This window comes from Corvus hawaiiensis, chromosome 12 (assembly GCF_020740725.1).
Source record: "Corvus hawaiiensis isolate bCorHaw1 chromosome 12, bCorHaw1.pri.cur, whole genome shotgun sequence".
Classification (NCBI taxonomy): domain Eukaryota; kingdom Metazoa; phylum Chordata; class Aves; order Passeriformes; family Corvidae; genus Corvus; species Corvus hawaiiensis.
The window spans coordinates 6,535,315-6,550,047 of record NC_063224.1 but is presented as its reverse complement, the minus strand read 5'-3'; the positions used below and the strand labels follow the sequence as shown (position 1 = coordinate 6,550,047).

Below are 14,733 nucleotides of genomic sequence, written 5' to 3'. Positions count from 1 at the left end.
GCACCCCTGACCTGCTCCCCTTGCCCTGGTGCTCCAGCTGCTCCTTTGCCCTCATCCCCTCCTGCCAGCCCTGGTGGGAGGGTTTCTCTACTTCATGGATGAGGATATGAAGCCTTTGTGCTTCCCCCATCCTTCCCCCTCCCCAGGGCCCAGAGCTGCTGGCTCAGTTCCCAACTGCTACAACCACTTCCCAGCACTGAATTACCCTGAGCTGCCCAGCCACTCATCAGGCACTAATTACTGTAAAAGGGAAGGACTGATGCTGGCTCTCACCCGCTTTCCTGGTGCTGGGGGGGAACCCTGTGGCCTGAGTCACCCATCCCCTGCCCCAGCCTCCATCCCTGCCCACACTGGGCAGTGATTTCCAGCCATGAGCCGATTCCCTGGAAAACACGCTTGGCTCAGACTCAGCACATCGCTGCAGCCAAGCGAGAAGTCAAAATCAGGAACAGAAAACCCCTGAGGAATTGGGGGGAGTGGGTGGAAAAAGGTCTCCAAGTGGCTCAGGGCTGTTGTATTCCATCAGCCAGGCCTTGCTGGGTCACATTCCTTGGCTTTTAACTTTCAGTTCGGTTTTGACCATTTTGCCCAGATTTGTGCTTGTGTGGGTCTTCCCCAGAGCTGAGGGAGGACCCACAATTCTGTTGAGCTAGGAGCCTGGCCATGGGGCAGCTCGACACTCCAGCCTGCCCTGAACTGGGGCCAGACTGGCACCAGGAGCTGCCAAAAGCCATGAACCTGGCCAAAAGGCGAGGCAGGAGGAAAGCATGGCTGGGATTCACTCTTTCCACCCCCGCAGAGACTGCTCCAGAGGCCAGCGCAGATGCATTTCCCACGGCAGATGCATTTCCCACACTGGATGCACTTCCTGGGGCAGATGCACTTCCGACAACAGATGTATTTCCCACGGCAGCAGTGTTTCCCTTCTCTCTTGGGGGTACAGAGGGCTCGACGGGGTGCAGGGCTGGGACCCCAGAGCCTGGTACCTGGAAGGCCGCCTGGCTTGCAGGGAAAGCTAGAGCTGGACAAAGATGCCCAGGGCCAGCAGCTCATGGTATCCCCGCCATGGCAGGGGAGGGCCCTCCTTGCTGATTCAGGGTGGGACAGGGGCTGGGAGCAATTCTCCAGCGGGAATTAGGGATGCTGGGAGCAGAGGCCCAGGCCACCACGCTTAGTGAGCTGGGACAGCACTTCCCACCCCCTCCCGCTTTTCCCCGGATGCTGCAGCAGGGCTGGTGCCAGGAGCCCCGGGCCATCTGGAAACGCTCATGGACAGCAGTAAGGCACCCCGCTGGAGACAAAGCTCAGCATTTCAACAGCGCCCAGGCTCTGTCGGAGGCTCCCGTGCTGCCCTGCACACCCACAGTGGGGTCAGCTCACCTCTGGCCACAGGGAGGGCAGGCAGGCACCTGCTATAAGGGCCAGGGCTGTTGGGAGCACGGGGGAGTGTGAGTCCAGCTGAACCTGGCCCTGGCCCTGGCGCTGAACCTGGCCCTGGCAGGCGCTGAACCTGGCCCTGGCAGGCACCGAACAGCCCTGGCAGGATCCACTCCCACCAGGCAGCTCCCTGCTTCCCAAAAATAGGTTGGAGAAGCCTGACCTGGAAAAGACCCTGGGAGCTCAGTGTCCTCCAGGCCCTGCTGTGCTGGGGTGTGAGTGAGGGGGTGACCAGGGCTGGCAGGGGCTCTCTGCCTGATTGGCACCATCTCAGGAGAATCCTCCTCTTCCTCTGCAAGCCTGGGCACGATCCCCTGTGCAGCGCTGAGGAAAGGACCCGGAAAACACAGAGGAAGCCGGGCTCAGTGCAGAGGAAGAACTGGGGCTGGGATACAGCAAGCGGCCACCGGCCAGCTCAAGGTCGGAGGAAGCAATGCTGGGGATGGAGGGAAGGGCTGCGGGGCCCCGGGAGGGGTTGAACCTGCTGCTGGATATGCTGCAGGCAGGGCAGAGGCTCTGGGTGCTGCCTGGGGAGGGGTCGGTACCAGCACAGCCCCACTGAGGGTGGGATGCACCCACCAACCACACTGAGCTCGGCACATGTGTGTGGGGCTCATGCCCCTCGCCTCCCCTCACAGCCACCGGGCAGCCCCCAGCCTGCTCTGTGGGGTGCTGGGACGCCTCATCTCACAGAAAGTCATTTCTGGGGCTGCAAGGGCAACACATGAAGTGATGGTGAAGCAGATGGGCTGCAGGTCATGCTTCAGCACTACTTGGCATCCATCATCTTCTCACCTCTAGCGCCTCTGAGGCTTTTCCCACTGCATCCCAGGGAAGCTCAATTGCTCCCATATCCAAATAAAATTGTGCTTGGGTGGTCCCATTTTGCAGCCTGCCAGGGGAAGCTCTCACCCCTCTCCTGCAGGCACCAGCAGGGCAGGAACATCAGCTCTCTCTGCATGCAAAGTGGCCAAAGTCCCCAGTACCGTCACTCGGTTTTCCTGGGCGGTGGCCAGTGGTAAAACTCAAAATAAATATTTCCCTTGCCTCCAGCACTGCCTGCCCCACATGAGACAACAGCTGCAGAGGATTAACGTCGCCCTGGAGGTGTAATCCCTCTATAAAGATGACAACACTTGGCCCAAGACATCCAGGGAGATGCAGAATGGACAAGAAGCAGAGTTTGGCCCAGTTTTTTTTTATTCCTGCTTATCACCTCCATGATCACAGCTCTGTGCTTCTGTGTCAGGACCCACTTGACAGGAGGGTGACAAAGTGCAAGGGGACAAGCACAGGCTGGGACAGAAGCCTGTACCAGTGTCCTGCCACTCTGCTGGGCTGGACACTCACACAGGATTCTTCTGCCCCGGCAGCAGAGCAAACGGAGAAAGCTTTCTGGAAAGTCCTATTGCCTGCTTGCCTTGCCAGCAGCTGCCACCTGCCCAGGCAGAGCCACCGGAGCCACGGGATGTCCCAGCCTTGGCTCGCACCACAGTGACTGCCAGCTGCTCCAGCCCCAGCCTGCTGCCGCCTGGCCCAGCCCAGGGAGTGTCCCTTGCTCCGAGGAGCTGCAGCCTGTGCACTCACCGTACTTCAGCACCCACGCTTTCAAAGGGAAGCTTTGCCTTTCATGTAGAAAGCAGCTCCCAGCACTGAGGTCCTGATCAAAGTGCCCAAGTGCAGGACCTTGCCCCAGCCAATGGAACACAAAGGTGAAAAGCTGGTGCAGGGAAGGAAAACTGCCTCGGTTTGAAACCAGGGCTCCCCACAAAGATTCTTTTCTCTCCCACTAGACATGAACTGCAACAAGGAATTATGCAGGAAGGAAGGTGCAGGCCACCCACACAAAGGTGAACGAGGAGATATTTAAGATCTTTTCTCCACAGGCTGCCTGCACTGAACTGGGACTCCCCTGTGCCCACCCCTCAGACCCAGCTGGGGCTGCCCTGGCAGCAGGTAGGCAGTAGCCATCCTTGACTCCCATCTCTGCCCCCACCTCCTTCCTGCATTCCTCCACTCTTTCCACGTAGGATGATGTTGCATCCCAGCCAGATTAAAAGCCATAACCAAAGCAGTAAGAAACTGGGTGCTCCATCACAGGAGTTTTGGTTGTAGACATTTAGGAAATGGCTGCTGTCAGGATGCTCTGACATTCTCGCCCATTTGCCAGCAGCATCCTCTTCTCCCACAGGGAGAGCATCCAACTTCACCCACCTTTAGTGAGATGGTTAAAGTTCTGATGGGAGAGAGGGATTAAAGAGAAAGGTTTTGGAAGAACACTGTGTAGATCACCAAGCATCTGGCCATAAAGGAAAGAGCCAGTATCTGATGATGCTCCACTTTGTGCAGCAAGTAAACAGGAAGATTCAGTATTTTGTTTCGTATTAAAAAGTACACAGAAGGTCCATATGGATGTAAGGGTTTGTGGCTGGGAGTTTATTCCAGCAAATCCACTGGCACAGCTCCTAGAGGTCGAGCAGGAATTGGCAGCAGGGCCCATCTGATCTCTGCAGAGGTAGCCAGCTTGGGGCCCAGGGGAGCCCAGCCCCTCTTAATGCATTAAGACCAGTCACTCAGAGTGAGCTCAACTCCTCAAGGACCAGGGGCAACTCCAGCACAGGCTTCAGCAGGGCAGGGAAAGGCAGCAGCAGCTCCTGCTGAGTGTTCAGCTGCCAAAGACTGCCCAAAACACATGGTGTTGAGCAAGGGCTTGCGGGAAAGGATGCACATTTTACCCTGCTGGGGTCTGATGGATCCGCTCAGCAGCTCCTCCAGCTCTGGCAAGCTTTGCAAAGATGGAGAAAGCCTCACCGTGGACTTCATTAAGGCCAACCCTTGGCACACGATCCAGTGCGATTCCACTTAACAAATCAAGTCCAGCCAAGCCTTGACATATGTCAATGCAAGATGAACGGTACTTTCTCATGTGTGCTTCCTTGGCTGGTCTCCTTAGAGCTACCAAGCTGTTCAGCTGCTAGAAGAATTGCAAAGGTCTTCTCCAGAAAGCCTTCTGCAGGTGCAATCCAGCCCCACGTAGCAGCACCTCCAGTTCAAAGCCCAGCAGCTCTAAAGGTGCAGGTGAGGCAGCTCCATTACAGGTGTCCTGAGAGCTTTGCCACAGAGGTGCAGAGAGAGGGTGCACAGGCATGCCAAATCTTTAAACCAGGTGGGGACTCCGTGGACAGGATTAAACCCAGAATTTAAGGCAGATGTCTCTCAGCAGGCTCTCCTCCTCCTGGGAGGGACCAGCTTTATTCTACAGAGCAGTAACAGAAGTGAAGTCTTCCCCACTCACTGCACAGCACAGGGAAGGATCAGTCCCAGCCTTTGGTACCTGCCCTCCAGAGTATCCGTGGGGGGCTTGGCCCCGGGGAGGAAAGGCAACAGCTACTCCCAGACTCACCCCGTTACTGATGGAGTCTCTGGCCTCCCCTTCGCAAGCCTTTCTACAACAAAGGCAGATTGGCTTGAGGCAGGGAAGGGCAGCTTCAGCACAGGAAAAGACTTCCGCTCCTGTTACGTTGCTTTGCTAAACCTCCCCTTTGATCCTTGGGGAAAGGGACAATTTGGCAGCTGGAAGGCTATTGTGTGCCTTGTGCTGTAAGCAGCTGCTAAAGGCTTGGCTGGGAGCTGGAGAGAGTTGGTAACTACACAGCCAACAAAACTGTGCCCTAACAGGCAGGGAAACCTGATTTGTCACCGCTGGGAAAAATGGCTTCAAGGAAAAAGAGAATGAAAAACCCATTTCCATGAACAGCATGAGTTTTTGTCATAGTACCACAAACTTCACGGATTGGAGACAGATTCTGTCTTCTCTGTGGAAACCTCACTAATTTTCCTCTCACCAGATTGCTGCTGTTCACATCTGTGCTCTCCTTTAAACAGTGTGGGTGCTGATCAAAGTCAAGTTCAGAGGCAAATTCTAACATCTGGGTTCTCAAATAAATTCTCTGGCACTTTCTGAAGCACTAAAATGTGCAAGTTAAGTATCCATCAAAGGAGGAAGAAGACAGAAGCAGATTTACAGAGCCAAATGTTTAATAACTTTTCAAGAACAAGTATTACATCCATATTTAGAGCATATATAAGAGATGGAAAACAAGGAAATAAAAAATAAAATTGTTAATTTCAAGAGGATACACTTAACTCCACAATTCCTGCTGAATCCCTTCTTTGGAGGCACAATGGCCACTTTGAGCAAGACAAGACTGGGTACCAGGCCACCTGCAGTGTTTAGGCTCAACACATTAGGAGCAGCCAGGAAAACTCCGACTCTGTACAATTTGCACGCCAACAACATCTCTTCCCAACGTGGTGTTATTGCTGGACAGAGCAGGGAGAAGAAAGGAGACACTTACAAGACTTGGCAGCACAAGACAACGGTACTGGGAGGGCTCCAAGCACTCCCCAGATACCTCTGCTACAGCCCAGAAGGCAGTGACAGGTTCCCCAGAGGTGTTACCTACAGTTAACACTGCCTTCTACCACCCACTACGATCAGCCCCCAACATCCTCCCTCTGCAGCTTGAAATTTTGCCCAGAAATCGTCTCTGCTAAAAGAAGTGTCTGCATTGGGACAGGCTGGCCCTGACAAAGAAGGTGCTTCCTCACAAGCCTCAAAATTGCTGCATGTTGCTCAAGATTTCTCAATGTGCCAGCATGTTCACTCCTCTCCCATCACTGCAGGAGCAGAGCTTGGCATCTCCTCCTTTGGGCAGCCATGGTGTCTCCTTGCCCCCTCATGGCACCACCATGGGCGGGGAAAAGATCACAGGGGACTCATTTTGGGCTAGAGGGACACAAACAGCATCTCTCCTGGAAGACTAATGTGGAGCTGCAGCTGCTCTGAAGAGCAAAGTTGCTGAGCTGAGTCATGGATGAAAGCTCTGGAGAGATGCCGGGAGGCTGCAACTGCCCAGAGTCCTTCAACACAAACAGGGAGGACACGGGGAGCAGCTGAACAGCTCACCCTGCTCCTAGATGGGAATGACAATTTCCATGTGTTTTGGCAGGAAAGCTACTCAACAAAGCACCCCAGACAGACTGCTCACCCTGGCAACAGAGAGGGTGCTCCCTGGCTGGCAGCCAAAGCTGGCAAGAGCTCTGCTACCAGAAGAAACTCCAGGTCGTGAAGGCAGCAGGAGGAGGAAGAGGAATGCTAGCCTGGCTCACTGTTCTCCCACCCTCCTTCCCACATCTAGCTCACCTTGGCCTTGTTCTGGACAGGCAGGTACAGCTTGAACTCGGCTGGGAGCTCATCCTCTGAGTACAGCCGGTCAGAGAAATACACCCGTCGGATGCGACAATTGGCATGGATCTGAGAGTCAAAACAAAGAGTCAGGCCGTTTTCCATATGCTCTTTCCACATGCAGCTTTGGTGTCATGCTGCAACATGGATTCTTTGGCTCAGCAGCTGGAGATCTACCTCACTGTCTTGCTTTTCTGACAGGCCAGCAGAGAAATGTTGGTCTGTGCCCTCTGCTTTGTGTAAGATGCTCTCTCAGTGATGAATACTCACACAAAAGATTTGCCAAGCTCTGGCACCTCTGCCAACTGAGATCTGTCTCAGTTGCTAAGGGGATTCTCTACTGTGAACCCACCTCCGCTTTGCTGGTATCAGCATTTGCCAGAACACCCACAGCCTCAGCCTGCTGCATTTTTAACACGCCCACTTCAGGGCCTCCCTGAGGTCAGGAATGAGCCTGTCCAGTCTGTGCTGCCTCCACTATCAGCTGGCAGCAAAGGAGTTGCTCTGGTCCCCCTCATGGGTATGTGAGATACAACTCTCAGCTGACTGACTCGGGGCAGTCCTGCAAGGAACTGCAGCACTCCCCTCACACTAAGAACAGGCATGCTCCACGCACAGGCATTCCTCAAAATAACACACACCACTGGACACTGTGAACATGACTCCCTAGCATATGAAACAAATTCCATGTCCTCAGCAAGAACAAACACTGCATCAGCTCTCTTACAAGGGTCTCAGTGAGGGCAGGGTCACTCCACTACCACTAGGAAACAAGCTTGACCAGGGATACGAATGGTCTGTACACCTTGAGTCTTTCCCATCCAGGCTCCCATTCAGCCAACCACTGTCCAGCCTATCTGGACAGTAAGGCAGCACACACCTAATTCCCAGCAGAGCTCCACCTTCACAGCATGCCACAGGGAACTGCAACTCTCACCCTAACCAACAGCCAGCCAGAGAAACAAGATGGAAATGGGCTCCTTCATCCCAGTCTAGTCAAGTAAAGTGAGGCCTCAGTCGGGCCTTTGCTCTCCTTCCACAGTGCTCTGCAAAGAGCAGGGCTGGCAAAGAATCCACGCAGGGATAAACCCAGATTCCCATGCTGCTGTCCCAATGAGCAAGAACATCACCAGCTGCTGGTTTCCCAGGGCAGGTCATGCCTGCCTCTCACCTGCACTCTCAGGGTCTCGATGTAGTTGGTGCCGTACGCGCGGCGCGTGAAGTCGGACAGGTTGAACTGGATCTGGTTCCAGCCGTCGTCCAGCCGCATGGGCATGGTGCAGATGAAGGGCTTCACCCGAGTCGTGCTCTGGTAGTTGCTGGCCCGGAAACGCCGACGGACGTTCTTATCATCCAGCACCTGGGCAAGGAAGGCAGGCTACTCACCCAGGCGTCAGGGCCCCCAACTCCCCAGGACAGTGCTACCCATCTCCAAGAGGGCTCTCTACTCCCAGCCCTCTGTTCCACAGCAGAAGTAATTTTAACACAGGCAACAGACCCATTTTCAGTAATAGCAATGATGTATTTGTGAGCTGACTGATGCCCCCATACCAGAAGACCTGACACACCACATGGCCAAGAAAGCAAAACTGTTTTGGGGATCACTCACTGCCTGGGACAAGTTCCAACACAAGACTGCAGGCTCTCTGGCGCCTTCCTCAGTGGTCCCTGGAGGGGCCTCCCCACTGCACACTCCTCACCTGCACTTCAAAAGTGAAGTATTTTTTCAGGTTCTTGATGATCATCACTAGGAAAGGTAGTTTGATGCCCAGGGTCTTCTTTGGGTCAGCAGGGCACGTGATGTACGTGGTACTGAGAGGTGAGAGAAAAACATTTTAGGATCTCACACAGCAGAAAGTGCACAGCCCGAGGCAACCCAAGTCTCTCCCTTGGCCCAGTACAGGCTTGGAGGACAGGCAGAAATGGATAACTGTGATCAGCAACAACCAGGGCTTCCTGTAACAGCAGGGAGAGTTTCAGAGGTAGCTGCAGGCAGAAAAAGATAAAAGGCACAAAGAATGCTTCTCAAATCCCACTTTTCTCACCCATGGCATGAAACACCTTCCTGACAGTTTCACCTCCCCAATTTCAAGGCCATGTCAGTGCTGTTTCTCAACACAACCTCCTCCTACCCTTGACTGAACAGGTAGAGCCCTCCAGAGCACAGCAGAGACCCTGTGTGCTCTATATGGCTGGGAAAACAGAGGTCATGAGCCCTAGAAGTACACGTCACGCCTGGCAAGTTCTGTATCAACACTTCTTGGAGGAAGAGAAGCATTGGCTCTGTCTGCAGGAGAGGACTCTCCGCTGCCCTTATAAGGAGCGCCCTGCTCTGAATCACCCCTGGAGAAGCCTTGGAGACCCTGAGCCCGCTCACGGAGCTGGCGTCTGTCTCCTGGGGCGATGGAGACAAGGTTGCTAAGAGAAGCTCCATAAGCAACTCCCCTCATAAATCTCCCTTTGATCTTCCTGCTGTAGGGAGAGCAGCTGTCACGTGAGGAGAACAGGCCCAAGACAATAGAATAAGCAGCAGACAGTGTTGCTTTTTCAGTGACTGGCAGTGCTGGGTATTAAATATTGCTTTTCTTCCCTTCAAGTGATGGAAAAATAATGGGAATTTATTTTTATCCCTTAGCCTCATTGAGGAAGAGAGAGAGCGCTCTACAAACACATCCAGGGAAAGGCCCAGTACACTGCCACAGAGCAGTATCAGTGATCTGACCCCAGATTCTTCAATTTATTGACAAAGGCATTGCCATCACACTGCAGTAGAGTTTGAAGATGATGTCTGCTGGGCACCGATCTTTCACTCTGCTCCAGGGCAGAGTCCTGTCCCCCCAGAGCAGCAGAAGAGCCCTTCTCCTACCTGACATTTGTTCCTTCAATCTCCAGCACCAGTGACTGAATGTCATTGTCCGTGATTCGCTTGATGTGGCCATTGCGCACCTGGAACAAAAGTGGGGCAGACAGCACAGACTTTACTGAGAGAGAAAAAAGAGGCACATGCGCTCCATTAGGAGAAGGAAAAAGACCCCAGGAGGACCCATCTACATTCACTTGGCTCCTACTCTCCTGGACCTCGCTGTTTCCAAGGCTTTGATCACTGCCCTAGAGTGCCAGCAAGAGTTTATGGCCCAGCATGCTGCACATACGCTGAGTGCAAGACTTCCATCTATCAAAATACGCTACAGTGAACACAAGGGACTCAAGCTTCATGTCCAAGGCCCAAATAAACAAACATAAAAGAGCAAGGATCAAACTTGAGTGGACTAAGGGGTAAAAACAAGGACAAGCAATACAAAGGAGCCACCAGCCAGCCACTGGTCACCAAGGGAACTTGATCTATACTGCTGGGCATGGCTGACTGCCTCTAGGGAAGGGCTGGACTCTCACACACACACTCAGACACAGACACCCTCATGAACACCCTTGCACACACTCTGACACACTTTCTCACACACAAACTTGCACACCCCTACACACACACACTCTTGCACATCCTTACACACTCACACACACTCTCTCCGCCAGCACAAGCAGTACACATCCTACAAAGGCTGAAAAATATATGGTTTTCCCCATGTCACAAAAGCTTGAGATATTCCTTAAGACCTACAAAAAAGCAGAAATCACAGCCTGCTGGTTCTTTTTGTAAAGACATGAAAGTCTACATTAGGACAGCTATGAACCCAGTAATCTAGGGCATGCACCTAGGACATGGGAGAATGTCAAATACTATTTCCAATTCTCACCAAAATGACAGGGACATTTCATGCTCCGCTGAAGACAGCAGGGCAATCCTCACAACAAGCACACCCAGGCTGGCCGTGCTTCTTCAGGACAGGAAGAGCAACTATTGCAAGACTATTGCAGTTGAAAGGACCACTGCTGACATCCACCCTGCAAGCAGAGCTCCTGCTGGCCATTCATGGGCCACACAATCATAACAGCATCACCCTGAACAGGACAATTCATGTGGGAAGGTGCCTCAAGAGGTCTCCAGTCCAACCTTCACCTCCAAGCACGGTCCGTCCAGCCTGCTCATGGCTTACGCAGTCTGGCAGCACGCTACATCCCTTTGTCTAAGAGTCTTTAATGCGTCCTGTCCTCCAAATAAGCTGTTGATCCTTTTTTAAAGTCATGAATATTTGTGCAAAACACAGACACACACGCGGGCAGCGTGAGACATCCCAGTTCTTCACAGAGCTACATGGGTACCCCACTGATGGGAAACAGAATGGGTCTCTGCTTCCTGTCCCCCATCTCACAACTTGTAAATGCCCACTCATGTCAAACATCTCTGCTGTCTGAACTGCCCTGAAGGTTTTTGTTCCTGCTGAAACCACAAGAAATTCAGCTAAGACTCATGCACAAGCAACCAAACACAGGTCGTAGCCTTGGTCTCAGAGGTTATAACAAGCACTTTGCAGAATCACTAAACCACGGGTGGTCTGTGACGCGGGGAAGCAGCACAGCTCAACATCTCTAAACATCCTGAGGAGGGCTCCTTGATGCAAGATACCCGGGAGAAGGCACGGGGCCCTGAGCAGAACCACTCTGAAAACTGACAGGACGGAGAAACAAAGTGATGAGATATTCACGATTCTCCTACACCTTACAAGCCGCCACACAGCCCTCCTTTGCATGCCTTTGGCAAGGCTGTTTGAAAGGTGGGTCACGCACCAGAGGAGACCCCCACCTCAGCCCCAGCAATGGCCACGGGGCCTTGGGCATCCCGTTGCCTACGGCCAGTGCTGGACACTTTTGCAGCTTTCCCACAGTGCTGCAGCTCCTGATGCCGGGCGGGCTCTTCTGCCCAGCAAAGGCAGAAAATCTCATAATAACACATTCCCCTCAGAAACACCCCGGGGGCCCCAGTACCCCGGCCCCGGGGGGTGCCGGTAACCAGTTCCCGAGAGATCCGGCTATCCCGTTGCCGGGGGTCCCGGTATCCCGACCGCTGCAGCTCCGGCCCCGGCGGGCGGCCCAGAGCTGCCCCACAGGTGTCCGCAGTGCCCCGGGGGTTCCCGGCGGCCTCGGGCCTGCCCCGGGAGGCCGAGCCGAGCGGCCACGCCGCTTCCCGGGCCGCGCCGCCGCCCACGCCCGCCGCCTCACCTTCTTGTCCCAGATCTGGAGCGGTTTGCTGCCGATGCTGTAGAGCACCGAGAGGAAGCCGCTCTGGAAGGTGTTCTTGAACATGCCGGGGCCGGGCGGGCCGGGCCGGGCCGCGGCCGCCGCTCTGCCAGGACACGGCGGATCCCTCCGCGCCGCGCCGCCGCCGTCACCGAGGAACTACTTTGGGCGGCCCCGGATCCACTTCCCGGGCGACGGCGCTGTGGGAGCGCTGCCGTGGCAACCGCGGCGCCGGCTCCGGCCTCTTCCTGCCCTCGCTCAGCCGAGCTGCTGGAGCCGAGCCCACTCCAAACCGTGCCCGGTCCCCTGTGGTTGGTATCCCATTCCCCGAACGCCTGGGCTGTAGGTGGGGACACCTCTAAAAACATCTCCGTTCTCCCCCGGCAATTCACGAGCCTCGGTCCAAAGGGGACGCCGTGGTTCACTTTTCCCGAGGATGCTTTTTGCCCGAGGATGCTTTTGGGGTCTGCTCTTCCCTCCGAGGGGCTCCCTGTGCTGGTTTTACAAGACTGGAGCATTTGAGTGTTGTTTGTTCCACTTCATTGCTTCCTTTAGCCCCAGTCATTCCTGGGTGCCCCAGGAACCTCCTGTGTCTTCTTGCTGCTCTGAGCCAGGCAGGGATAAGATACAGAACCCTGGTAATATTGGGGGGATTGAAGTACGGCTTTACGGGTGTGAGAATGTCTTTGAGTACAGACAAGGCCTTGGCACAGCTGAAGAGGCTTAACAGGAACAGCTTGGGCTAGAAATTACATTTCTAAACTGACATATATTACATTCCTTCTGGCTGTAATAACACCTGTTTACATCATCTATTTTCAATGTACAGACACTAAACAGCATAAAAATTACCATTCTGCACCAGCTTTATGGTTCTTCAGGTTAACTCCAGGCATCTGTTGCTGACTAATGCCCCATCCAAATCCCAACAATTTTGCCTGCTAGGTGTGCTTGTCTCTCCCACGGGCTACAAACGCTCCCTCACAGCACCTGGGTTAGCAGCACTTTCTCTTTCCTTCACAATTCCTTGCACAAACAAGTAGAGCACACAAAAAGCAAGGCATTAGTTAGAAATGATCAGCTATATTTAGTCAGTGGGTTAGAGTACACTTTATATGGCATGATGAAATAACTTGTTCCCTTAATCAGATGGTAGGAGACAACTGGGACAAATATCCAGCTGCCATTCCTGAACAGCCGGCTCATTCACACACTCTCCACTTACCACTTTAATACCATGTTTTGCTGCACACTGAAATAGGCTGTGGTTTCAAATTGTCCCTATTTCTCAATTAATTTTGACAAAATGTAGTTGCCCCTCCTCCTTCCCCAGGCATGTGTGGGCTAGAGGAGAGGGCAGACACAGAGAGCCCTGTAAATCATTAACCCATATTAATAATCGAGGCAGGCATTTGGGAAGAGGTCTCAGATGTATTTTAGAGACTCACAGACTGATGTTATCCACCTGGAAGGTTGCTAGGAAGATGTTGGCATGTTACCTCACCCCCGCTTCCAATTCCCAGGGTGTAGAGGGATTGAATTTGGGGGAGCAGATGGAGGAAAAGGCCCATGCTAAGAAAATAACCTGGCCCAAGAAGTGAGCAAAGGTTGCTTGCTCCAGAAATAACTGTCCACTAAAGCATTTCCTTCCCTTCAGAATTCTCAGCAATCCAATGCCTTCAGAGGAATGAGATTTTCAGGAAGCTTCTGAAACGTTACTCCTCTGTAGTGTCACATTGCTGGGTGCAATTATGAGACCAAAATGTAGCAGGTTGCTCCAGTATCACCAAGTCTGTGCTTGCCTTGGAGCACATGGTCCAGGTTCATGGCCTGGGAAATCCTAACCCAGGCCATTGCCCTCTTGACTGAGGCTGGAAAGCAGATGCCCAGGGCTGGACCAGCTCCAAGGACAGCACTTGGACCAATAAAGCCAGCACCAGATTCAGTCAGTTCTTCTGTGAGCCAAAAGCCTTCACTACATGGCAAAACCAAGAACAAAGTAATGACTCCCACAAGGAGTGTGAGATCCTGGGATTTGTCCTGATGACTCCAGCCAACTCTTCCAGCCTGGATTTTCCTACAGGAGCAGTACTGGATGAAGGATAGCTGTAATGGGAAAACCAAAAAGAAAATTGGGCAGGAGATCCATATCCACCACATGCAGGGGGAGGCAAGGCTCAAAAGTGGCTTTGGGTGCTGAGGCAACCCAAAGGCTTTGGACCTCACGCTGGCTGAACTCTGAGCAGTGCAGAAGGAGGAAGAAGAAGAGGAGGAAGCTGGGCTGCTGCTGAGGAAGGGATCAGAAGAGAACAAAGGTGTAAACATCAGTGGGTGCAGAAGGAGGCAGTGCCACCATGTCCTGGAGCAAGCTGGCAGAGAAAATCACGGAAGGAGGACGCACTGCCTTGGTGGGACACCTGTGCAATGGATGAAGCAGCCAGAATGAGCAAAACCTTTTTGACTCCAGACAAACTGGAGACAAAAAAGGGTAGGCAAAGAAGAGTTTATTTCTGATAAACAACAGTTAAAAGAGCCACTGAGAGCATTCTCTGGAGACAAGCTGTGGACTTGGAGAGGACATGGGCTGCAGCAGGCAGCAGGTGGCAATGGGGAACATGATCCAACCACATCAGGAGATGGATGGATCCAAACAGCAACAGTGCTTGGATGTGCCACCGTGCTGCAGGGACCTCAGCTCAGCACATGCTCACAGCACTGCTTCTGCCCAGCGTGGGCCTCGGGTGGGCTCTGCCATGGGCTCTTCCCTGCTCTCACCGCTGGCCAGAGCTACACCTGCCAAAAAAAGTCTTGATGAATGTAGATGCCAGAGATCAGCACAGCCCTGGATAAAACAGAGCTGTCATTAAACTGTTCCTTGGCAATGCACCAAGCCCTGCCTTACAGCACCAGTAGGT

At 53.4% G+C, this 14,733-nt stretch overlaps 2 protein-coding genes across 4 annotated transcripts in view; both read right to left on the bottom strand.

Annotated features, from left to right (window-relative positions):
- Window positions 1–5,457: 5,457 nt before the first annotated feature.
- On the bottom strand, window positions 5,458–11,969 carry CFAP20 (cilia and flagella associated protein 20). 2 transcript variants are annotated; one of them, XM_048316446.1, is made up of 6 exons: window positions 11,801–11,967; window positions 9,552–9,631; window positions 8,386–8,497; window positions 7,857–8,045; window positions 6,644–6,754; window positions 5,458–5,760 (listed from the first exon to the last, which is right to left on the bottom strand). In XM_048316446.1, the coding sequence occupies exons 1-6, from the start codon at window positions 11,882–11,884 to the stop codon at window positions 5,755–5,757; spliced, it is 582 nt and encodes a 193-aa protein (XP_048172403.1). In that variant the 5' UTR covers window positions 11,885–11,967; the 3' UTR covers window positions 5,458–5,754. The 2 variants fall into 2 exon arrangements, with proteins under 2 accessions (XP_048172403.1, XP_048172402.1); XM_048316445.1 differs by lacking the exon at window positions 5,458–5,760 and having other exon boundaries at window positions 6,635–6,754; window positions 11,801–11,969.
- A 912-nt stretch (window positions 11,970–12,881) lies between these two features.
- The window catches only part of CSNK2A2 (casein kinase 2 alpha 2), a 29,964-nt gene continuing 28,112 nt past the window's right edge, over window positions 12,882–14,733 (bottom strand). Inside the window, exon 14 of one of the 2 annotated variants that reach the window (XR_007206312.1) lies at window positions 12,882–14,611. The gene's annotated coding sequence lies outside the window, so the exon portion shown is untranslated. The remainder of the gene's footprint in view (window positions 14,612–14,733) is intronic. The other variant, XR_007206313.1, reaches the window with a different exon arrangement.